This window comes from Felis catus, chromosome E2 (genome assembly GCF_018350175.1).
Source record: "Felis catus isolate Fca126 chromosome E2, F.catus_Fca126_mat1.0, whole genome shotgun sequence".
NCBI lineage: Eukaryota > Metazoa > Chordata > Mammalia > Carnivora > Felidae > Felis > Felis catus.
This window is the reverse complement of record NC_058382.1, coordinates 44079802-44106346: the sequence shown is the minus strand read 5'-3', so window position 1 is coordinate 44106346 and position 26545 is coordinate 44079802. Positions and strand designations below refer to the sequence as shown.

General features: G+C 46.7%; 1 protein-coding gene across 1 annotated transcript in view; it reads right to left on the bottom strand.

Moving 5' to 3' along the window:
• The window catches only part of CDH1 (cadherin 1), an 82333-nt gene extending 56331 nt beyond the window's left edge, over positions 1-26002 (bottom strand). The window contains exons 1-2 of the mRNA XM_003998189.5: positions 25822-26002; positions 24825-24939 (exon numbers count right to left, since the gene is read on the bottom strand). Coding sequence (XP_003998238.2) covers positions 24825-24939; positions 25822-25869 — 163 coding nt within the window. The 5' untranslated portion in view covers positions 25870-26002. The remainder of the gene's footprint in view (positions 1-24824; positions 24940-25821) is intronic.
• Between the last annotated feature and the right edge of the window lie 543 nt (positions 26003-26545).

Genomic DNA, 26545 nt, shown 5'->3' with positions numbered 1-26545 from the left:
ACACACACTCTCTCTCTCTCTCTCTCTCTCTCTCTCTCTCTCAAAAATTAAAAGACAAAACAAAACACAAAAAGGGGGGGGAAGGAAGCAGCAAACAGATGTTAACTATGTATAAATATGTTAAGTAGGTATAACATAGCAAAATCATGGTTTTCAACTATACATATGTACATACATCTCTATAAAACATTTACACAGCTTCTGTAATTTTTGATATAGATCACATATGTAATAAACACAGAAATAAGAGCTATGTATAGGAATTCATTCAAATACCTGAAGACCCACTATGTGCAGGGTGGTGTTCTGAGCCCTAGAGGTATGGATAAAACAAAGTCCCACCCTCAAGGGGCTCACATTCTAAGAAAAGGAGACAAGGAAATAACATACAATATAAAGTTGACAGTATTGAGGGCCATGAGAAACAACACAGGGTAGCGGGGTACAGTGACAGGGTACAGGCATGCACCATTATACAAGACAGACTCTGATGGGGGTGAAATTGGAACAGGGACCTGAAAGGAGTGAAGGTGAGAGCCATGAAAAACCTGGCGGAAGGGTGTCCCAGGCTCAAGGAACAGCAGACACAATCGCCCTCTGGCAGCAGAGTGCTAGAGAAACATGCAAGAGTAAAATCTCCACCGTTACATTATTATTGCTATAGTATGCATTTAAATTATATTACTGCCTAAGAGATATAATAATAGGGATCTTACTTCTAGGAGGATACACACCAAAATATTTCCCATTCTAATATCTAAGCAGGGATAGTATGCACAATTTAAATCTTTTCTCTCTTCTTAGTTGTCCACATCTTTTATTATTTTCCTGACAACAAACAAGTATCAGTTGTATAAGAAAGACAATTACAAATGGGAAGTCTGAGGTATAAGGGGTGTTGCTAGAAGTGCAGGAGAACAAGCTCTCCAGAGCATCTGAGTTCCCCACTAAGGGACTGATTTATGCTTAATACACAAAACACCAACCAAACAAGGGATCTTATTTCCCTCTTTACTTTGGTAGGAAACTCAAAGCCAAATGTGTAGCCTTTTAGCAGGGATACAGCCTTTAGAGCAAGCATGTGGCTACTCAACCCTCCTCCTATCTTCATCTTTTATCCTGAATTTTCCTCTGTTCATTTCCTAATCCCTATCTGAGACAGGAGATATTATGTTATCTAGGTAACCCATGCCTTCAAATTCTTCAAGAAAGTGAAGAAATAGACCAACAGAAAGAGGAGGTTCTTAATGAAGTCTTAAAGGAAAGAACATTGTTTCAAGAAGTCTTGGCACCATAGGAAAAAGAAACCCCATCATCTGGGGGATCCCAACCTCCCCATTACTGGAATATCATTGTCTAAAATGTGGAAGGGGGGTGGTTCAGACAGTGGAGCCTGCGACTCTTGATCTCAGGGTCGTGAGTTTGACCCCCAGAATATTTGTAAAACTTACTTAAAAATAAATAAAGGGGCACTTGAGTGGCTCGGTTGGTTGTGTCTGACTCTTGGTTTCAGCTCAGGTCATGATTTCACGCTTCATGAAATCTAGTCCTGCGTCAGGCTCTGTGCTGACAGCCAGGAGGCTGCTTGGGATTCTCTCTCTCCCTCGCTCTCTCTAAATAAATAAGCTTTAATATTTTAAATAAGTAATATACTTTTAAAAAACAAATAAAATGGGGTGCCTGGGTGGCTCAGTCAGTTGAGCAACCAACTTCGGCTCAGGTCATGATCTCACAGTTTGTGGGTTCAAGCCCTGTGTTGGGCTCTGGGCTGACAGCTCAGAGCCTGGAGCCTGCTTCAGATTCTGTGTCTCCCTCTCTCTCTGCCCCTTCCCCACTCATGCTCTGTCTCTGTCTCAGAAGTAAATAAACATTAAAAAAAATTTTTTAATAAATAAATAAATAAATAAATAAATAAATAAATAAATAAATAAGGGGGTGCCTGAGTGGCTCAGTCAGTTAAGTGTCCAACTTCAGCTCAGGTCATAAACTGGTGGTTCGTGACTTCGAGCCCCACGTCAGGCTCTGTGCTGACAGCTCAGAGCCTGGAGCCTGCTTTGGATTCTGTGTCTCCCTCTCTCTCTGTTTCTCTCTCTAAGAACAAAACAAAACAACATTTAAAAAAATTTTTTTTAATAATAAATAAAATAAAATTTGGAAGGGATGATCCAGTTCATCGTATCCTACCATGAAGAGGTCAAAAATGACCTTAAGACCTTCTAAGCAACAGATCTACATGTCATGGTGAACCACAATCTAAATGAACCTTTCTGGGGGCGCCTGGGTGGCCCAGTTGGTTAAGTGTCTGACAATGGCTTAGGTCATGATCTCATGGTTCATGGGTTTGAGCCCCACGCCAGGCTCTGTGCTGACAGCTCAGAGCTTGGAGCCTGCTTCAGATTCTGTATCTCCTTCTCTCTCTGCTCCTCCCCTGCTGGTACTCTCTTTCTCTCAAAAATAAACATTAAAAAAATTTTTTTTAATAAATAAATAAATGAACCTCTCTGGGCCTCTATTTCCTCATTTGAAATCGGGTGGAGAACCTACTACTCCCACAGAGTGATTGGGGGAGTTCTATGTTACTATACAAATGCTCAGTACAATGCCTGGCGTATGTTAAGAGCTTTATCACTGTAATAATAAAAATAGGGGCACCTGGCTGTCTCAGTTGGTTGAGCATCTGACTTTCACTCAGGTCATGATCTCGTGGTTCATGGGTTCGAGCCCCACGATGGGCTCTTAGCTGACAGCTGGGAGCCTGGAGCCTGCTTCGGATTCTGCGTTTCCTTCTCTCTCTCTCTGCCCCTCCCTCGCCTCACACTCTGTCTCTCAAAAATAAATAAAATAATAATAAAAATAGTAATTATGTTTTACAGTTATCAGCAATAGCAATAACTACTACTATTTCAGAATGCCCAATGCATGCCTGACATTCTTTATTGTTCATCTCATTTAATCTCCCCAATAACCTTATAAATAGGTACCACTAATCCCATTTTGCAGAGGAAGAAAACAGAAAGATAGGACATCCTTGAAAACAAATCCTTTTAGGAATGTCCCGGGACTGGACTCCTGAGACCTTGGACAGCCTGAGTTAGTTACCTCAGTGAAGGGCAGCTGTGCGTCCTAGCACTTAGATCCAACTGTAAGTCCTCACCCTGCCACAAAGTAGCCAACGGGACCCCCTAGAGCCTCATTCTCGTCTCTAAAATGGAAATGATCATCATGGGGTTGGTGTGCAAACTAAATGAGCTTACAAATGTAAAGCCAGTGCCTCTCAGTGACTGAAAGATTCTTGGGGCACCTGGGCAGCTCAGTAGTTTAAGCATCTGACTTCATGCCCAGGTTATGTTCTCACGGTTCAGGAGTTTGAGTTTCACATTGGGTGAGCTCAAGACCTGCTTCAGTTCTCTCTCTCTCTCTCTCTCTGCCTCTCACTCATGTATGCCCTCTCTCTCTCTCAAAAAACAAAAAATAAGGGGCGCCTGGGTGGCGCAGTCGGTTAACCGTCCGACTTCAGCCAGGTCACGATCTCGCGGTCGGTGAGTTCGAGCCCCGCGTCAGGCTCTGGGGCTGATGGCTCAGAGCCTGGAGCCTGTTTCCGATTCTGTGTCTCCCTCTCTCTCTGCCCCTCCCCTGTTCATGCTCTGTCTCTCTCTGTCCCAAAAATAAATAAACGTTGAAAAAACAAAAAAACCAAAAAATAATAAAAAATAAAATAAAATAAAATAAAATAAAATAAAATAAAATAAAATAAAAAGTAACAATAACTGAAAGGTTCTTAGAAATGGCCTTCAATTATTTGACACTTATGCTAAGGATGATTAGTTGAGAACAAGTCACAAAATAGGAGAAACCAGATCCAACTATAATAGTGAACTTCCCCATGAGAGAAAAATAAATCTTTTAACAAATGTTAAGTGTTTGAAAGCCATGACATGTCCAGAAAAAAAAAAAGAAGAAAAAAAAGAAAAAAATATATATATATATATAATTTCTTTTTTTAAGGAGATAACTGAGGGGTGCCAGGGTGGCTCAGTTGGTTAAGTGTCCAACTTCAGCTCAGTCATGATCTCACGGTGCTGACAGCCCAGAGCCTGGACCCTGCTTCAGATTCTGTGTCTCCCTGGCTCTACCCCTCCCCCACTAATGCTTTTGTGTGTGAGTGTGTGTGTGTGTGTGTGTGTCTGTGTCTCTCTCTCTCAAAAGTGAATAAACACTGGGGGAAAAAAAGGGGGGGGAGATAAATCACCTGTCTCAGAGCAAATCTTTTTAATAACCCATGAGTCCTCAGGTTCATGATTAGTAGCCCTCTAAAATCTCAAAAGCGCATTTGGAATCACATTTCCAAAATGCCTTACACATTCGCTGATTCTGTTATCAGACTCCAGGTGGATTACTCATAACCGAATCCCACCCCGTCCCCCCACCCAGAAAAGTAGAAAAGCAACTGTAGTCCCTGTTCACAGGGAGGAAAGTCCCTAAAATTCTTACTTGGCCCAACCTTACAACTGAAACTGCAGCTGCCTTATCTCCATGTTGAATCTGTTTTCTGCTCAGCTTGAGTTTCATGCTGGCTTCTCCAGGACAGCGGCAGGGCTTGGTGATGCATTTTAATGTTGACTGGGCAACTCCTAACACCTCAGTCCAAAACCAAGTAAGTTCAAATCATCTACTCGTCTTGAATCATCCACGTTGCCCTTCCTGTACTAACAGCCTGGATCACTGAGGATCCTGGAGACGGCAGATGCCCAAAGACTACCTGAATGGATGATGAATAATGGAGGAAAGAAGGACGGAGGGAAGGAGAGAGGGAGGAGAGAGGCAGGGAGGGAGGGGAGGGAGGAGGAGGGGAGGGAGGAGGAGGGGAGGGGAGGGAGGAGGGAAGAAAGGACCAAAGAGAGGAAAAGCCCATTGGCCATCTAAGCTCTCCTTTCCAAACACAATAGAATTCTTCCTCCACCTCAATTTTTGTCATTAGGCCACATGATTTGTCTATTTTGTTCATATCTGCTTCTCCAAGAAAACATGCAAGTTCAGTCCTCAATGTAATTTCTCTTCACCTCTGACTTGATAGACACTAGGGTGGGTTCCCACTCTGCTCTGCTGCACAGAGCCAAGCCTTAAACGTCTCTTTTCAGGGGAGTTGGATGTCTCAAAGTCTGATGAAAGCTGTGGACCCACCGAACCCATCAAAGGCTTCTAAGTGCACTTGTGCACACAAACCCACTTGGTTTACATTCAGGTGGGTTCATGGATTCCCCACCCCAACTAAGCCCAATCAAGAATCACCAGAAGAGAGTACATGTGTTTTTAAATGCGCCAGTTCCCCTCCGATCTCTAGACTCTGGATGTCTCACGGGGAGGTTCCTCCAAGTCTGCGCTTTAAGCTGTAACCCAGGTTTGGGTGAGACAAACTGTAGCCCAGGTTTGGGAACCAAAGCTGTGCACCAGCTTCCTTTGAAGTGCAATCCCAGAACCTCCATCTAAGCACAGAGTGGGGTTTATTTAAAAATGCAGATTCCCGAACCCTTCCCAGATTTATAAATGGGGATCTCTGAGGTGTAGGGCCCAGTAGTCTGCATTTTTAATTAGTTACACTGGTGGTTTTGAAGCACAATAAAGACTAAGCTATTTCCCAGAATTACGGCTGAAGAGCTGTAAACAATTGCTAATTAACCAATCACCATTTCAAATGGCAGAGCATTCAGGGTGTCCACCTTCCAAGGAGTGGGGACGGGAGCCTGAGACATCCGCCCCATGAATATTAACTTCCCTCCTTCACTTCCAGGTCCTTCCTTTCCTCACCCTCCCAGCCACTTCCTCAACTGTCTCCACACCCTCCACCCTCAGGATTGCCAGTAGTTTCCTTCTCTAAACTCATCATCTGTGTGATGGGAATGGGAATGGGAATGGCCTAGGACACCAAGGACGTGGTGGTGGCAATGATGAGATTATAGATGCAACCCCTACCCCCCACACACACACCCTGCTTTACACGGGTCTTTTTCCCCCAACTTCCTAATAACATTGTACTTAGTTAGTTGTCCCTCCCACTTCTAGAATGGAAATTCTGCAGAGGGGGTGGTGATTTTCACCAGCAGCCCTGACCTCCCAGGAGTGTCTGGTAAAGGGCAGGCTCAGTAGGTTAAAGAGTGACTTAAAGTTCTGAGCTTAGTGGCTGGCTGACGCTAAACACTCTAAAAAGTAAGTAGCCATCACCCTAATATCCCTCCAATGTAAAAAACAGAGAAGATGAATACTTTAAATTAAGCTGCTTTTTACACTTGACTTATCTTTAGGAAACAAATAGCCATGAGGGGAGGGGCAGATACAACTTTTTAAATTTCCTATGATAGTAAAACCTTGGATTGCGATAACTTGTTCTGCAAGATGAGCAAACATTTCTCATAAATGTTAACTTGAGAAAGGAGCGACATCTTGCAACAGGAGTAGTACGTGAGGCCGAACGTCACAAGATCACAACTGAACCAATGGTTCTTGAAATTCGCATGGTACTTGAGTGCTTTGGATTACAAGCATGTTTCCAGAATGAATTATGCTCGCAAACCAAGGTTCTACTGTACTGATTAAAAGAATGGCCAGAGGAATCCCATCCAAGCTCAGCTGTAAGTGGTTTTTTGTTGTTTTTCAGAAGAGGAAGAGCAAAATGTGACTAAAAAAATAAGAGGTCTAGGAATCTGACTTTCTCCTCTACATTATAATACACTTCCCCCTAAGCCCTCAACAGATGGAAACGGGTCACCCCAAGCTCCAGGGACCCTAGACCCATAGCCTAATTCTCCCCAGTGAATAGCCTCTCCTCAAACACTACTCAATTGAGTGCCAACTACATTTTAGGTGCTGTGCCGGGGACCTTCACAGGCACCTGACCTGCTGGGAAGAGAGAATTCAGGGGATCCCAAACCTGAGAAGGGGCTGGAGGGTAGATGTCCTGACCAAGGCCTTGAGAGCAGAAGGTCAGGAAGCCTTCCTGGAAGAAGCACCAACTGAGCTAGCCCTGAGAGATGAGTTAGCCTGGCAGAAAGCACAGAAGTGCTGCTGGTGGAGGGTATAGGGTCTGGCTACCCTGGGGATGGACCACCAGCAGAATCAGAAATGTGAATGCATGGGCCTTACTCTGGACCAGGGTCTTAAACTTGAGCAATCAGGGGCCAGGACCCAAGCTCTTAACCACCAGCATGATACTCGCCCATTGAAGAGCCTTTCTCGTCAAACAAGTACTTATGAATCTTCCACTGCCTAGAATGGAGAAGGGAAGAGATAAGGCAAAGAGACAAGAACTGGTGTGGGGGGGCGGGGGTGGAATCTGGACTAAAGCAAGGAAAGAAGGGGCACCTGGCTGGCTTAGTCAGTAGAGGATGCAACTTTTGACCTCAGGGCTCTGAGTTCCAGCCCCACTTTAGGCATGGAGCCTACTTTATAAAAAAGAAATTGTGAAGTCAACGGGAGAGAGGAGCCAGGAGTTAAAGACAAAGTCCTTACAAGGCCCTTGACCCTGGGTCATCCCCCTCTGCCCTTCTATCGCCCCCTCCACTTTGGTCACTCAAATCCATGCACATTGGCCTTCTTGCTCTTCCATTCCACCTCAAGCCCTCTGCCCTGCTGTTCCCTTAGTCTATAACACCCTTCCCCACATAGCCTATTCCATCACCTCTCTTGGATCTATGCTTAAATGACCTTCTTCAGTGAGGCCTTCTCAAACCAACCCACTGCTTCCCAGCAATTCTTCGCTCAGATTCACCTTTCCTCAACATTTGTCACCATCCCAAGCCCCTAAATGTTTTACGTGTTTATTATGTTTACAGCCTGTTCCCATCAACATACTAGAACACAAACTCCACCTGGGTGAGGTGTACATGTCTGGTTTTCTGCTGTATCCCAGTCCTAGAACAGTGCTTGACAGAGAATAGCTCTTAATCACTATTTACCAAATGAATGAACAAATGAATGAATGAGTAATGAACAAATGAATAGATAGGATGGGTGGTGCCATTTGCTGAGATGGGCACCTGGAAGCAAGGCAGGGGACAGAGGTGGATTTTAGATAAGCATTCAGGTGGCTGTGGGACAGCTGGGTGAATGCCCTAGATATGATGCCCCAGGCCAGACCATGCCCGCCTCTGAGGGCCTGTGGTTCATGCTATGGCCCATTCCAGATTACTCCAGCAGAGCCTGGGACTGACTCAGCCCACTAGCTCCAGGGCAGGCAACCTGCTGCTCCTGTTCTCCCAGCTTGCCCCGGTCTCTGCCAACAGGGCCCCACCCGGTCAGCCAGCAGCAGCCACATTACTGTCCTTCTATGGTCCTGTTAGGCCCCATCAGCCCCAGAGGCCAGCTGGAAGGGCCAAAGGGGGGGGGGGGGCGAGGGACTTTCCTCTTAGCCCCACACCGTCCTGCTGTGACTCCGGAGCTGGGAACTCAGTTTCACTTCAGCTTCCTGAGACACCATCCAAACATCCCCTTTGTCATGTTCCTACCCCCAGAATCCCCACGGGTGGTCTCCTCCACACCCACTGGCTAATGGCATCCTCCTCTCAGCCAACAACAGACTCCTCCCCACCTTCCTGCTCACATGCTACCCAATACCGCAGGCCAGGCTCCACCTGACTCCCCCTGGAAGAAGCTTCTCCAGCTGCCCCAGCCCACACAGGTCTTACCCCACCTGGATTCTGAATGCGCCCATTGTCTGAAAACCTGGCATCTCAGCGTTTTCCAAAGCTCCGACCCGTCGCCAAACCCCACAAGACAGGAGAAACTTTGTGACTGACACAGAGCACACAGTAGGCACTCAAACACTGTACTGAGGGGAACTCAATCAGCTTCTAGGATATTAAAAACACCTTCCTCAGGTTAAAGAGAATGAGGGGGAAAAGTTCAACCACTGATGTGCAAAACTGCCCAGAACATATTATAAAGGAGGGGCAGGAGATGGTTACATTTTGCAGAACAATTCATACTTCCATTTACAGAAAACTCCAATTTAGCAAAAGAAAACCACAAATATGGACACACATGTTCTAAAAATGCTTAGAAAAAAGTCTGGGAAGATACATGCCAAACCGTTAACAGCAGCCACCTGAGAAGGGGAGAGAATTTTGGAGGATGTTTAAACTTTCTATTATATTCAGGTTTTCTTTGTAGAATTTAAATTTATAATGGAGAATATCAAACATGTCCAAAAGTAGAGGAAACTGTGTAATGAGCCCCACATATCCATCACGCAGTACCGACAATATCGAACTTGTGATTTCATCGATGAAATCACAACCCATCTCCCTACCCATCCCAGGCGCCTCCTTCCATCTGTAAACATGTCAGTGTCAACCTTCAGAGGATTAAGACCAGTCCCCCACTTAAAAAATAACCCTAATCCGGGGCGCCCGGGTGGCTCAGTCGGTTGAGTGACCGACTTCGGCTCAGGTCATGATCTCACGGTTTGTGAGTCTGAGTCCCGCATGCATCGGGCTGTGTGCTGACAGCTCAGAGCCTGGGGCCTGCTTCAGATTCTGTGTCCCCCTCTCTCTCCACCCTACCCCTGCTGGTGCTCTGTCTCTCTCTGTCTTTCAAAAATGAATAAAGATAAAAAAAAAATTTTTTTTAATAATCCTAATCCACTACTACTATTAAATTTTTTTTAAAACCAAGTATGTTCCCTCTGATCCTGCTTGGGAGGGAGATCAAGTAAGCTGAGGCATTCACACAGTTAAATAGTTTAAAACCCTCCACCCCCAAGTGATTAAGAACAAACTTTAAGTGTTAGTTTAGAAAAGAAAAATATAATAATTAAAGGAGACTATGAAGCTCTGAAATGGCGGCTTGCAAACTTTTGTCTCTTGCCACACTTCACCATTCAGATTTAAAAGGAGCTTGGGGGCGCCTGGACAGCTGAGTCAGTCAAGCGTCCAACTCTAGATTTTGGTTCAGGTCATGATCCCAGGGTTGCGGGATCAAGCCACACTTTGGGCTCTGTCCTGAGCGTAGAACATGCTTAAGACTCTCTCTCTCTCTCTCTCTCTCTGCTCCTACCCCCCACTAGTGTGCGTGAGCTCTCTGACAAAAACAAAAAAAATTTTTTAAATACTAATAATGAGGGGTACCTGGATGGTTCAGTTGGTTTAGCGTCCCACTCTTGGTTTCAGCTCAGGTCATGATCTCATGGTTCGTGGGTTGGAGCCCTCCATGGGGCTCTGTGCTGAGGGCTCAGAGCCTGCTTGGGATTCTCTCTCCCCCTCCCCTGCTCACTCACTGTCTCAAAATAAATAAACTTTTTAAAAAATAAAAAAAGAAGGGGGGTGGAGCTCAAGGGCACCAGTGCCACCCCTTTCATTCTGGGTTTTCAAAGGGGCAGGCCATCTTGAAGCCCCATTTACCCCAAGGGCCAAAACCGGTCAAGGACTTCGAAGGCTGTATTGGGTGGACCTTACGCCTCCTTTCTAAGCCAAAGTGAAGAATCTGGAATACAGATATTCCCAGAAATGGAGCTGCTGAGCACAGGGATGGTAAAAAAAAAACCAGGCGAGGCAGAGAGATGTGCCTCTAGGTGTGGGATCCTGGGTTGGTCAATAACCTCTAGAAGCTTCCATCTTATTCTGAAAATTGAACTGTCATACTACCTCAAAGGTTAGTGCCAGAATTAAAAAATGAGATCCTATATGAACAGTTGAGTACTCAATCAATAAATGGGTGCAATGATTATTATGGTGCAGTTTAACAATATTCTTTTTTAAAAAAAATTTTTTTTAACGTTTATTTATTTTTGAGACAGAGAGAGACAGAGCATGAACAGGAGAGGGTCAGAGAGAGGGAGACACAGAATCCGAAACAGGCTCCAGGCTCTGAGCGGTCAGCACAGAGCCCGACGCGGGGCTCGAACTCACGGACCGCGAGATCATGACCTGAGCTGAAGTCAGACGCTTAACCAACTGAGCCACCCAGGCGCCCCTAACAATATTCTTATTCTAACATCTACCAGTTGTGTGACTCTGGCCCACTCACCTAACCTCAGTGAACGAGCCAATTCATGTATAAACTAAGAAACCAGATTTATTTTGAGAGAGGGAGAGAGCAGGAGCAGGGGAGCGGCAGAGAGAGGGAGAGACTCCCAAGTAGGCTCCACACTCAGTGTGGAGCCCTAAGTGGGGCTTGATCTCACAAGAGCCAGACACTTAACCAACTGAGCCACCCAGGCACCACAGAAACTAGATGATTCTTGGGGTGCCTGGCTGCTCAGTTTGTAGAGTATGCAACTCTTGATCTTGGGGTTGTGAGTTTGAGCCCCATGTCGGGTATAGAGATTACTTAAAAATTAAAAAAAGAAAAAGAAAAATGAAGTCATTCTTAAGGCCCCTTCTAATTTTGCTCCCAAAGAACAGATTTTTTAAAAACATGCTCTTAGAATTTAATATTGAACATTTCTGAATCTTTCTCTGGAGGGAGGGTCTGAGGGCTACGGAGACCTTGCAGTTCACGGTCTGGAACAGGGCTACAGATGCAGGGTGATGCTGGGGTTAACCACAGATGTTTTCAGGGGCACAACTGGAAAAGGAGCTATCAGTACACAGAACATAGAACATACATTTCCAGTGCTTCAAACCAATCTCAGAAGTCTCCCTCCTGGCTGCATTTCTGCCCCATGGCCGTTCAGCCCATTCTCCATGGAGCCACTGGAGGATAGCCTTTACAAGTATTTCAAAGCAGATTAATTGGTTCTCCGCTTTCTCAAAAGGCCAGCAGTAGAGACCACGGTAGTTAGTCATCCATAAAACTTCCCACTCAGGGAGGCTTAACGATCCTGGGCACGGGGTAAAAACAGTATTACTGAACTACTGATAGGCACCGTGGGAGACTGGGCAAGAACCCCTGGCAAGACTAAAGTCCTCAGTTTCGATGAAAGAATCTGCCCTTGGCTCAATACTAAGAACAACCCTATTTCATGCATCATCAGGAAATCCTGAAAACCCAGTACTTCTCCCATGACAGGACTGGCGTGGGGAGGAATCTGTCTCCTATGATCCATGACCATCCCAGGGGCCACAAATACCTCCATATCACAAGCATCCTGCACACAGCATCTAGAATGCTCTTAACAGGGGTGCCTGGCTGGCTCAGCCAGTAGAGCATGCTACTCTTGATCTCAGAGTCGTGAGTTTGAGCTCCACATTGGGCATAGAGGTTACAAACAAATAAATAAATGGAAGGCTCTTGACATTATTTGTAAAAGACCAGAAGCAGTCAATATCCATCAAGAGAAGACAGGGGCGCCTTGGTGGTTCAATCAGTTAAGTGTCACGGTCGTTTGAGCTCTACCTTGGGCCTCCTGCTGACAAGCCTGGAGGCTGCTTGGGATTTTCTCTCCCACTTTCAAAATAAATAAACTTAAAAAAAAAAATGAGGACAATCTTTAAGAAATATCAAGTAAAGAAAACAAAGTACAGAACAATGTATATATAATATGCTATCTTCATGTTAACGGTGGGTGGGGGGCGGCAATAAGTATCTAAACATACTTAATTCAAGAAACACTGGGGAATTATATTAAATAGTAACAGCAGGTTGAAAGGGACCTGAGCAGTTGGAGTTCACAGAACAGCACCAGCCAGGTAAAGGTAGCACATGGAGGTGGTGGCATAAGCTGTGGTTTAGCAGCCCAGGGTTCAAATCACTGCCATTTCCTAGCTCTGTGGCCTTGGACAAGTCACTAACTCTGGGTCTGTTTCCTCCTCTGTAAAATGGAGACAATATTACTGTCAGGTTCATAGGATTGTTGAACCGATAGGTTTGACTACAAATTAGCATAAAGTGGCTTCATGACAGTGTACCTGGTAGGCAGTGGTTGACATATGGACAAACAATGTGAACTTGAATGGGTGTTGGGTAGAGCGCATCTTAGATTTGGGGAGGTCAAGGAGCAAAGACACAGGGGATGGAGCCCTTCCTCATCCGTAATCCTCCTCTCTGGCTCCTTTGGTCTCTAATATCTAACCATTTTTTTCACTCCCTTGACACAAATCTAAAGCAGAAACACCTCATAATAAAAACTCAATACTTAAGGGGCACCTGGGTAAAGTTAAGCCTCCGACTTTAGCTCAGGTCATGATCTCACAGTTCATGGATTCAAGCCCCACATTGGGCTCTGTATCAACAGCTCAGAGCCTGGAGCCTGCTTTGGACTCTGTGTCTCCCTCTCTCTCTGCCCCTCCCCTGTTCATGCTCTGTCTCTGTCTCTCAGAAATAAACATTGAAAAAAATTAAAAACAAAACAAACAAACAAACAAACAAACAAAAAAACACCTCAATACTTAAAAGCGTTTGTTATGTGCCAGGCACTGAAATCACTTTAGACATGCTAACTCACTGAATCCTCTCTCAACCCTGTAAGGCAGGAACTACAATTTATCCCCTTTTTAAAGGGGAGAGGACTAGGCACAGAAAGGTTAAGTAAATTGCCCAAGGTCACATGGCAAGTAAGAGTCGGAATTTGAACCCAGACAATTCTGCTCCTCCTACTGCCCTCCCCAATTCATCTTTACTCTCTGAGGGAGCTCAAGGAGACTCTTTCCTTCACTTTACAGGATAAAAAAGAAATAAATAAGCGCTAAAGATTAAAGGCACAACGTTGACATCAAATCTGTTGAAATTGGGAGTGCAACCTCACACCTGGTAAAGTTTCCTGAGCTGAACCACCTCCCAGGTATTTCATTCCCGAAGTTTTTAAGTACTCCCATGGTTTGGGTGAGAGGATTAGCAGAAAGGAGGAAGGAAAAAAAGAGAGAGAGAAATTACAACTAAAGTCCCAAGAAAAATCAGCACAATTTACATGAAAAGTTTCCAATTCAAAGATTTTAATGACAAGCTCTGAAACATCCATCTGCAAGGCATACGAGAGCATTTCTTTACCGACGCAGACTTAAATCAGAAGGTACAGGAAGTACACCCACAAATTCTAATTTCTCCAGAAAGTTTAGTCATTATAAGCCCAGGAGCGGAGGTGCTAATGAAATCGGCCACGTGAACTCCACCAAGCAGCTGCTGAGCCCTGTCATTTCTGCAAACTCCAGGCTTCTGGCGAAGAGGAAAGAGATCTTAGGGCCAGGATCCTGGGACTTATGACTAAGAGCAGTCACCTAAAGTACCTGTTACTGTGAATATGAGGTCAGAGTGGATTCAACCTGATCCTGATAACCTCACCAGGGGAGGCCTCTCAGCTGGTGATTCAGCGCCCCACCCCACCTGTCAATAAGAGCTCAGGCTATTGTCCCATGGCTGACTCAAGGGATGACGTTTCCTACAAAAAAGGCACAACTTTTCCCACAAACAACTTGGTCATCTTGTTCCCTTTTCAAACACTCCCACACAACCGTGATGAAGAATTTGAGGAGGAGGAAGTTTGCAGTCTTTGAAAGTCCTCATACTTCATTCTGACCAAAGAGGTCCTGGGACACCAGGATACATGTAACTCAACCCCCCAGCCCCCAACACACCCAAATATGCCCAAGAATCATGATGCTTACAGGACAATCCCATCCCTCCTCCATGAGGAGGTTAAGAAAACCAGACTTAAAGCCATATGCCTCTTGGGCAACACGCCAAGGGGCGGGTGGCTTGGAAAGCACATTAGATCCTGGTTTGAATCTGATACCTTTTAAAGGAGACGTTAGCTCTCAGGATCATTCCTCTAAAAAAAAATACCTGCCCAAAGAATAGCCTTTTTTCCTCCTCTGAGGTGTAGCCAGCCTACAATGTATTAATTTCAGGTATACAACATAGTGATCCATGTTTATACACATTACAAAGAGATCACCAGATAAATCCAGCTACCATCTGCCACCACATAAAGTTGTTCGCTACTGTTAACTGTATTCCCTATGCTATAGGGTGTATCAGAGAGCATGCGTGTGCGTGCAAGTGGTGGAAGGGCACAGAGAGAGAAAGAGAGAGAATCCCATGCGAGCTCCATGCTGACAGTGCAGAGCCAAACTCGGGGCCAGGTGAGATCCAGGAGATCGTGACCTGAGCTGAAATCAAGAGTCAGTCACTTAACTGACCGAGTGAGCTACCTAGGTGCTCCAATAATGATTTTTTGGTAAGTATGTCTCAACTATTGCATGGGACATACTAATAAAAAATTAATCACTGTGTATCTGAAATTCAAATATAAATGTCTGTATTTTTATTTGCTAAATCTGGCAACTTTGCCCATTAGGCAAACCCTAAGTACTTCCTGAAGGCAGGGTAATGTATCTTACATAAATTGCCATATACTACCTTCTCAATACTCATCAATCAGATGGACTTTGGAGTTGTGAGATTTCTCTCTTGGCCATGAGCTGCTAATTAAGTCGGCTTTAAATTTTTGTCTTGGGAGTTTTTTGCATCTCACAGCAAATTCCTTCCAGGCTTCTGTGCATTGCCAACATCTGGAAGAATGGATACCAGGTCTTGAACAATTAATGGCCTTGAAGGATGCTGCAGATACCCAGGAAGGTGTTGGGTGCGTCTGGGAGTCTTGCTCAAGGAAGGTGTTACCCAGACAATAGGAAACCCAACAGATGGCCCTGGCTGGCTCAGGTATCTGTTTAGATTTTGATCTGGTGCTTCCTTACACCAAGAAGTGTGGGCAGAAATGGCTCCTCTGACCTTTAGACTCTAGACTGCAAGCTGTTTTGTGACAAGACAATTAGGTAAGGTTACACCAGAGGTGTGCAGGGCTCCGAGAAGCTGGAGAGGGCCAAGTTGAGACACATGCCCTGTGAACGTTCCCTCCTCCTCATGTCCTTCTATGGCTCACACTGTCAAAGTTCTAGCTTTTCTTAAATACAAAAACCACCCTGGGATATCTAAGTACAAAAAATATATAGGTCTATACATACACACACACACACACACACACACACACACACACACACACACACACACACTGAAACCGCATTTATTCATTCAACAAATACCTGTTAAGCACCTATTATATGCCAGGCACTGCTCTAGACACAATACAGCCAGTAAAATATACAAGATGAAATTCCCTGGCCTCCTGGGTGGCTCAGTTGGTTAAGTGTCCACCTTCAGCTCAGGTCATGATCTCACAGTTGGTGAGTTCGAGCCCCATGTCAAGCTCTGTGCTGACAGCTTGGAGCCTGCAGCCTGCTTCAGATTCTGTGTCTCCCTCTCTCTCTGCCCCTCCCCCACTAATATTCTGTCTTTCTCTCCCTAAAAACTAATAAACATTAAAAAAAATTTTTTTTAAGAAAATGGACAGGAGAAATAAGTGGAATACATAGCATGCGAGATGGTGAAAAGTGCTACAGAGGAAAATAAGGCAAAAAAGGAAGGGGAGTGCAAGAAGGAGTAACTATCTTAAATAGGGGCTCAAGAAAGGGTTCACTGAGAGGGTGACATGTAAGCAAAAACATGGACCTAAATGAGTGAGCCATGAGAGACACCTGGATGGCTCAATCAGTAGAGTATGTGACTCTTGATCTTGGGGTCGTGAGTTCAAGCCCTACGTTAGGCATACAACTTACTTAAAAATAAAGTAAGTGAGTGAGCCATGCAGATATCAGAAAAGTATTATTGACAGCAGCAATAGCCAGTGCAAAGGCCCAGGGGTACAAGTGTGTCTGGTGTGTTTCTAGGTAGAGTCAGGAAGAATTGATAGCAAGAAGTAAGGGGTAGGGGAAGTGTTTGGGGGTGGGGGGCAGATCACGGAGGCCTTACATGTCATAGAAAGGACTTTGACTTACATTCTCTGTGAAATGAGGAACCACTGACTAACTCTGATTTTTAAGTTAATTTTTCTTTATATTTGACAGACATTTTATTGATTTCAGGCATTCAATACACTATTCACTATTTGTATTAACTTAAATTTTCTTTCTTTCTTCCTTTCAGTAGACTTCATGCCCAGCACAGAGCCCAACAAAGGGCTTGAACTCATAATCCTGAGACCAAGACCTGAGCTGAGATCAAGAGTTGAACACGTAACTGACAGAACTACCCAGGAACTCCTCAAATTTTAAAAACCATCACTGGTGGCTACTGGATGGAGAAAAGACTGCTGGGGTAGGGGCAGAGGAGAATGACCTAAGACGCTCTACAACAGCCTTCAGGAGAACTCTCCTGGGAACAGAGAAGGTGTAGAAGTGTGTCTGAAGGCCAAACCACAGAAACAGGTGTTCTCCGTAGCCTTCAACTTGCCCAGGTACCATAAATCTGAAAGGATTTCAGCTTGTTACACGTTTTCCTAATTACAAGGCCCACTAATTATTATCTAGGCCTTGGCCAATTATCCCACGGGGGCCTGTGCTGGCCACCGTTTATGATTTTGCTCATGGTGAACAGGTTCAACCTTTCCAGACAGGCCCCATTAGATTTCAGCAGTAATGCCTGAGCTCACAGGGATCCAGGCCCAGATCTCTCCCGCACCTCGAAAAAGTCCAAGTTTGGTGGGGGAGGGAACACTTGGGTGGCTCAGTTGGTTAAGCATTCTGACTTCAGCTCATGTTGTGATCTTGGGATCAGTGGATTCGAGCCCCACATCGGGCTCTGTGCTGACAGCTCAGAGCCTGGAGCCTGCTTCAGATTCTGTGTCTCCCTCTCTCTCTGCCCCTCTCCCAGTCACATTCTGTTTCTCTCTCTCTCAAAAGTAAACATTAAAAAAATATTTTTTTTAAGTCCCAGTTGGAACCTCATACTACAGTTTCCCTCCCAAGCTCTAATTCTCAATGCCAATAGAATTGCATTTTCAGGGACCCAGAAAGTTGAAGACAGAGAGTAAAAGAAGTGAGGTTCATGGATGCCTGGGTGGCTCAGTTAAGGGTCTGACTTTAGCTCAGGTCATGATCTCATCGTTCATGGGTTCGAGCCCCGCATCGGGCTCTGTGCTAACAGCTCAGAGCCTGGATCCTGCTTCAGATTCTGTGTGTCTCCCTCTCTCTGCTCCTTCCCTGCTCACACTCTGTCTCTCACAGATTAGATAGATAGATAGAAAAAGAAAGAAAAAGAAAGAAAAAGAAAGAAAAAGAAAGAAAGAAAGAAAGAAAGAAAGAAAGAAAGAAAGAAAGAAAAGAAAGAAAGAAAGAAAGAAAGAAAGGCGGTTCAGCTAGCATTTATTTGGAAGTGAAGGTAACAGGCAAACAGGCTGGAAGTTACCCACCCATATAAGACAAAAGAGGCCCTTCAAAAGCAAAAGAGGATGAATTCCAGCATCACAGTTAAAATCAGTGAGACACAAAAGGTATAAAGACATCTTTTCCAAGGAGAAGGCGGGAATTCCTTTCCCTCAGAAAGGGGACTCAGCTTCCACTGGAGATGCAGTTTGGCAACAAGGCAGATGAGGGGCACAATGAGGGCACAAGTCTTAGAAGATTCAAGTGCAGGACTGGAGCCCCAGCTCTGCCACTTCCTGGGTCGGGGTGGGAAGGAGACTTTTTCACTGTCGGCAATATATACACACACACACACACACACACACACACACACACACACATATATATATATTTTTTACTATATATTTTTAACCAAGTGAATGATTTCTACTAAAAGAAAAGGAAGGAATGAAAGGAAAAAAAAAAGAATAGAAAGAGAAAACCCGGGGCCCCTGGCTGGCTCCGTTGGTGGAGCATGCGACTCTTGATCTCACAGTCATGCACCCAAGCCCCACATTGGGCATAGACATTTCTTAAACAACAAAGTAAACCCTCTATTACCTGCAGACTAAAGTCCAAGGCCCTGTGATAGCCTGGTTGAGGTCTACACCTAGGCACTCTCTTCCTGGGACCATCTCCTGCAAGCACAGCTCCAGCCTGACTCCTTCATGCCCCGCCATGCCTTTGGGCACCCCGTTTCCCATACCTGGAGAGTCTGTTCACCTCTGGCTGGCTGGAGCCTTATCACTCACCAAAGCCCAGGAGGTAAAACTGAGCGCTCATTGAATCCTCTGAACATTTTCCCACCGCAGAGCCCTTCTCAGAATGTACTGAAATTACCCCCTGCAAGGGTCTCAGAGATTTCTGGAATCTCCCTGAGATCGAAGGCTGGGTCTTAAGTCAGTGCCCCAAGCAACAGGTGTATGGTGGGGAGGCAGCTACTTCTCTGGGTCCCCCATTCCCACCCCATGTGCCCCATCCCACACCCACAGAGCACTCCTTTGCCAGCATGGCAGAAGGACCAGCCTTATCCCTTCCAGATCAAGGGTGCCCTTGGATCCCTGGCCTCAGGCTGAACGAGATGTTCATACCCCACTGGCACCAGGTATTTACTCATCAAACATTGTGACCTAGCTACTGGAGTTGTCCAGGACAACAAATCTGGTGGCAGCAGACACCTGGGGAGCTTTAAAAACTACCATGTCCAGATCTCCACTCTCAGAAACTGTAGTTCAGTGATGTGCAGGAGGGCAAATGTGCATCTTTGAAGTGTTCCAGGTGATCCCACACGAAGCCATGCAGGTAACCCATACTCTCAGGAGCTAGGGCGGAGCATTTCTGGCAATGGGAAAACACACAGTATCCTACAGCATGTGTATTATAAAATAATTTAAATTTTTTAAAGATTTTAAGTAATCTTTACACCCAACGTGGGGCTCAAACTTACAACCCAAAAGGGCACCTTTGTCGAACAAGCATTTGACTCTTGGTTTCAGCTCAGGTTGTGATCTCCCGATGGTGAGAGTGCTTGCTCGTATTCTTTCTCTTTCTCTCTCTCTCTCTCTCTCTCTCTCTCTCTCTCTCTCTCTCTCTCTCTCTCTCCTGTCTCTCTCTCTTCCTCTTTCTCCTCTCTCTCTCTCAAAATAAATAAATAAACAAACAAACAAAAACCCACTTACAACCCCGAGATCAAAAGTCTACCTCCGTACTCTACTGATTGAGCCAGCCGGGTGTCCCATGAAATAATTTTAAAAACCAGGCAGAAGCTGACAAGCTCAGGGTCATCTTGTTTTCCCACCCCCAGCTACTCCTTGCCCCACCCCTCCCACTCCATCTGCAAACAATATTCACAAGCAGGTCCACAGGCAGCCCCACCGCGGAGTCCGCTGGCAGAGGCAAACAAGACTGTCACCAAATTCCCTCTCCTAGCAAAGGGCACTTTGGTCTGTCACTGTTTGCAGAGCAGTGTTTGCTTTAACACAGAAGCGGGGAGAGTGAGGAAACTGGTTTGGCTGGTTTACGGGGTGGGAAGGAGCACAGGGAAAAGTTCTGAACCACAGGTAAAACACATGGGAGAGACGCAAGCAGAAGGCACCAAATACTTCGGGGCTTTAATATTTAATATTCATTGAGCACCTGGTACTGTTAGGCCCACTTTACAGATGAGGAAACTAAGGCTTAGAGGATAAGGTCCTTGGCCGACCTCCCCTCAGGTGGCAAGGGACATTCCCCGGGTTTCAATCTAGGCAGTGTGACTCAAGAACCTTCTAAATGATGGAAATATGCCACCAGAGCCTTGGTAGGGGGGGTGGAGGATTAGATGCAGAGAAGAGGAAGCAAGGCGAAGAGGAAATGTGTAAAAACAAGGTGGCTAAAGCCCTCTGGACAGCAGCAAGCATGACCTCAAGTGTATGAAAGATAAAGTTGAAGTAGCAAGAGAGAGAGGCAGAGAAAGGACGAAAGGCCACCACAGGAATTTCTTTCAATTGACCAAAGATGAAAAACACTTAAAAATGGCTGCCTTTCCCCTTCCAGATTCAGGTTTGAGGGCTCCCGCCTCTGCCCTCTGGCATTCAGAAGGAAGCACTCAGCACGCTGTAATCCTGGGACACACTTACGGGGTAGCCCAGCTTCTAGAAGCACAGACTGGGCGTGCAGTGCTCACGTGCATCTTAGAAGGTTCTAACTGACAACTCTTCTGGTCCATTTAGATCTAGGACGGGCCTGAGGCCAAAGAATTTGAGAGGGGGAAAAAATAAGCCAATATATGAGGGGTAATAAACATTCATTCATTTCTTCAAAATAATATTTGAGTGCCTACTCTGTGCTAAGAATATGAGGCACCATTTAATATTTCCTGTTTCTTTACATCATCTCTCTTCTTTATGTTCAGCCCAGATCTGCTTTATTAATTACTGTAACCCCAGAGTCTAGCCCAGTGCTGTCACTCTTACTTGTTGGCTAGCCAAATTAAAACAAACATGCCTTTTAATCCTCACAACAAACCGCTAAGTACTACTACCCCCCCCCCATTTCACAGGTGGAGAAACTGAGACCCAATCAAATAAAGTGTTTTACCCAATGTCACATAGCTAGGAGCTGAAAGACAAACCTGGACCTTTGATGTGCTTACTCACAGACTCTCCTGACCAGCCATACAGACTTCATTCCCCTCCTTGAAGGCCTAAAGCCCTAAAAAGAGATGGGAGTTGAGGCAGAGTAGAAACTCAAAGTCTGAATTGTGACAGGTGCCTCTTGGGGATTTTAGGATTTTGGCAGCTCCTGGGAGATGTGAGAGGTGATTGCTTCAGCGTCTGGCTTATCTGGGGTTACACTTGGAAGGGAATGCGTAACAGACACCAAGGTGAGCATTTCGGAAGAAAAGTCTCACCCAATAAAAAGCTCCAGAGAGCAAACAGGGATTTCCATAACCATCTGGCAGAGGCAGGACAGGTCCGGCAGGCAGGCCCCAGGGGGAGCAGCAGCCAGACTTCCTTACATGGCCTCGCAGGGCCCAGGACCTGGGAGGACCCAGATCTCCTTCCCCGGTGAGCTTGACATTAACCTTTGTCACAGATGTGAGTAATCATGAACTGAGCGAGTTTGAGGGACAGGGGAGTGGGTGTCTGATGATGTAAGGAGATTCCCAAAGCAGGTTTCCGTATTTTTTTTTTTAAGCCCAGTTTAATTAGGAGGCCTGCACCCTGTTCCTACCACCTTTCAGCACATCTTTTAGAAAGGGGGAAATGGATGTATTTAATCCACACAAGTGGGTGCTTGTGAGCTAGGTCAATCCATCAAGGAGCCAGAGCTCAAACCCAAAACAGAAGCCCTGTACACCTGAAACCAGGTGGTGAAGCAAAGCAAGAAGCCATTGGTTTCCAAGCCTGTCTGCTTTTTGCAGCTCACCCCTCAGTCAGCTTAAAGCTGAAGGCAATATGAAATAGCCGGGGTTTCTCAAACCAGTTTATGCCAGAAAAAAGAAAAATTCTCAAACTCTAGAGAACCGGTTTAAAGTTGTTTGTTTTTTAAAACATTCTCTATTCTAGAACCTGGAGAGTTACCAAAGACATAAATTCAAGGCCGAGGCCGTGGGGTCATCCATCTCACGGAGCACAACAATCGCCCCAGCAAACCACTCCAGGGTCCCCTGAGTTCGGTCAAACCCTATTCGTGACACCCTATGGCAAACGGTGGACAAAAAGTAACAGGTTCCTTATTTTCAAACTCCCGTGAAGCGAATATTTAAACCTGGTGCTAATGTCACATCCTTCCACTTCCCTGGAGGGTCCAAAGAGAGTGAGGCCACCACCCTAAATCCTAACTGCCTTTTTAAGTCACAAAGCCAGTCTTCTAAGGTCACATGTGTGATTTTACCAGAAGGGCACTTCCGTCCTGGGGTAATTCCACACTGGACTCGGAGGAAGGTCTAAACGGTGAAACGTCAGCAAATCTGCTGATGGGACGGGTCTTGGACATAAAGGACACCGAACCCAGCCACACAGGCGGCTTTCAGAAGCTGCCTCTCCCACCAAGCTCACCACCACAGGCCTCCCTCCACTTCCCACCTGTTGTGACCCATCTCCATCACCACCTCCTCCTGTTCTCGGGGTCCTGCTATATCAACACCTCTGCTTTCTCAGGCACACAGGGAAGACAACGTTTACTGCACAATGGACACTAATTCTCCAAACACCTCTTTTTTTGAAATGATTGAGAGGGGGAGAGAACAGGACAAAGACCAGCTGTGGATCTCTGAACGGATTACTAAATTGCTTTACGTTTCAATTTCCTCCCCTGCAAGATAGAAATAACAACAGTGCCTACCCTCATAAGATTCTTGGGAATAGATATACATATTTTTTAATGTTTATTTTTGAGAGCAAGAGTGCAAGTGGGGGAGGGGCAGAGAGAGAGAGCAGGCTCCACACTGACAGCACAGAGCTGGATGGGAGGCTCAAACCCACAAACTAGGGAATCATGACCTGAGCCAAAGTCAGACGCTTAACCGACTGAACCACCTAGGCGCCCCAGTTCTTGGGAATATTCAGTGGGATAAAATCGAGCACTTGCCCCAGAGTCTGGTTCAAAAGGAATAGGCTATTAATAATAATGGTAATATTTATATTATTATGCAATAATATTCTTGGTCAGACCAAGAGCTTGTCTGGGGAAGAGGGGTGCAGGAGTGATAAAAGCAGACTAACCCACATCTGGACTTACCAAAAGCCTTGGTACGGGAAAACAAAGTGACCGGCGCTTGTCTTGGAACACCCCCATATACACAGGCATACCCCCAATTTCTAACTCCTGCCCCAATCTTCAAGGCCGGGTCAACTTTGCCTCCTCCAAGAAGCCAGCAGCCCTCACTGCCAACTGATACTCATCAAAACATCCCACACCACCCACATTCTTTGGCACCTGAATGCCCATGTCCCACAGTGCCCTCTAAGCGGGTCCTGGGGCATTCTCCATAATCTGCTGGAACGTGAAATACCAACAGCAGGCTGGAGTGTCTCCATATCTCTTCAATTCATTCCTGAGTTACCCAGCACAGGGCTGGGCAAGCTGTCAACCATCGACTAATGGTGGACCCACTGCAAAATCAGACACTTCCTTTCTCACTTCATAGAAAGCTCCACACAACACAGGCAGGCCTCAGAAAACCAAGTATGTTTAATCAATGGAGCTGCAGTTTCTCTGTTTGGGTGGGGGTGGGGGGGGGGGGGGAGGGAATGCCGCCCACTATTGGAACAACTTCCAAAATTCAAACAATTTTCACACAACAGCGTGATTGCTCAAGTTTTCATGTGGCCAAAGACTGGAAGAATAAACGCAGTGAATTTCCTCAGGGGAATTGTGGGTGATTTCTCATTTTAAAAAGTGTCTCTTTTATACTTATGATACTTGCCCAATCAACTGAAATCAAGAGGAAGAAATCGTTTGGTAGGAAATAAGCATCTGGGAATCAATGAAACCAGAAGAGAAACCAAGCTTCCCTTGCTCTCTCATTTCTGGGCAACAGTGAAATAAAGCTAACTCTAGAATCCTGATTATCACAGTGATAAGGCCCAGAAGTACATTGTGTGTGTTTTCATTCCTGAGTCACAGCTACTGGTTTTTTGTTTTTTTTTTTTTTTAAACCATTATTCATTGGGGGAATAGTAAGTGTATCAAAATGTTTTCATCTCTTTGAGCGAATGCCACAACCCTTGGCACCTCAGTCATCCCAGAGATGGTGCAGAATGGGGCCTGGGAATCAGTCCTAGTTCAAATTCCTGCTTGGCAGACCTGGGGCAAGTGGACTCCACCCTCTGAGCCTCCGTTTGCTCATCTGCAAAACGGGAATTACTGCCGCCCCTCACCCCACACATCAGGTTTTAGCAGCCTGAAATGACAGACTCTCAAGTGGTCAGGACAATTGGAGACACATTAAAGGCCTCTAAAAAAATGCCCCCCCCCCAACATAATTACCAATACCATAGCTCTCTCAACCACAGTAAAAGTTTAGATCGTTATATCTGTGTAAATTCCAAAGGGGTGCCATTTGAGCCAGGAAAAAAGGGTTTGCGCAGTCCAGCCCAGAGCCGTGGGAGCAATTTCTCGGACCCTTCCCACTCCCACCGCACCCAGCTCGGGACCCCAGCAGTACGTCCTCACCTCTGCCCAGGACTCGGCCTCTCTCCAAATGTCGACGGGGCACCGTGAACGTGTAGCTGTCGGCGCCAAAGCCAGGACGGCAGGGCTCGGGCTCCTGGCAGAGCCCTGATGTGACCTGGAGTAGGGGAAAGGTGTGGAACCAGGGTGATCGGGGGAGGGGGGTTCCCCCTGGCGAGGAGGGGTCGCCTCCTGCCCACACCGAAACCAACAGCGCCGCCCCTCCCTTGCTCCCAGCGTCGGCCTGTGGGAGGGATCCACCCTCACCCCCAACCCCCAGGGCAGGCAGCCACGCCAAACTCTTTCATTCCGAAACTTGCTGCCGCCAAGCTCCCAGGTACTCCCGGGAGAGGGGGGCTGCTGGGTCAACCTCCTCCCGACCAACCACTCCTCTCTTTGCATTCTCCTTTTTAATTTCACTAGAGACAACTTTACTGTTCCCCACTTCACTTTCCTTATTCTGGGAACACCCCCACTCCTAAGTCTAGTTCCTCACACCGAGGGGCGCCCCAACACCTTTTGAGCCCTTTATTAACCCACGGCTCCCCATACCTGTTTACGAGCCTTTCTTTATAGGCAAGTGCTTTTATTTCTGTTGATTTCCCTTTCCTTACCTCAGGGGTCATCTCCACTACTCCTGGCTCCCCCGACTTGCAGCGGGACTCCCCTTTTCTGTACCCCGGCCCCCACCCTGCCCCACGCCCCCCACTGCCCGCCCCCAGCCTCTACCGCCGCCAGCTCGGAGTCCCCAGAGCCGCAGCGAGGCTCGCCCCCCACCTCTAGTATTTGCGCGAGGGAGTGGGCAAAGCCACGCGCTCTCCACCCGCACCCGCTCCCACTCCCACCTCCGTGGAGCCCAGAGCGCGGCGCAGCTTCCAGGCCATTCCTGGACCTAAACTTTCTTGGAAGAAGTGGGGACGAGAGGAGAGAGAGGAACGGGGCCGGGCGCGTGATGGTGGGGCCGGAAGGCGTCCCCCGCAAAACAAGGGACGCGACGTACCTGTAGCAGCAGCAGGAGCGCGGAGACGCTACGGGACGGAGGGCCCATGGCGGGCCGGGCAGAGGTCGGGTCGGGCTGGGTCCCGCGGAGCTTGGCCGGGCTAGAGTACGGCAGGACTTCCGCGAACCCACAGGTGCTCTGCGGTTCCCGACGCCACTGAGCCGGGCAGCGTCGCGGCCGCCAGGTGAGCCTGGAAGGCACCGCCCCCCACAGCGCTGATTGGCTGAGGGCACACCTGCGGACCGCAGCCAATGAGCGGCGCGGCTGGGTCTCGGCTTCCCCCGCGGGCTGGGGGCGGTAGGCCCGCCCTGACCCCGCCTCGCAGCCTCAAGCCTACCGGGTGACCGGCTGGCCAGCGATGGATTGCTAGTCCGGGGAGGGAATAGGGGCTCCAGGATTTCTGTTTCCACCAAGTTCCCTCCTAGCCGCGCGGTGGCTCACTAACACCTGAGGGCAGAAAGGACTTCTCTCTTCATCGGGGCCTGTCTTCTTAACTGCAGATCTCCACAGGTTTGTGAGTGTACAAATCAATCCACTGGGCAGGACCTACCTTTCAAGTCGCAGTTTCTGCACCCTCCAAATGGGAATACTAATCACAAAATCCTCCCTATGTTGTTGTGAGGTTGCCAACCAATTAATAAGACCAATGTTTTGGGGAGCCTGGCTGGCTCCCTCGGTAGAACATCTTGATCTCAAGGTCGTGCACTCAAATCCCACACTGGGC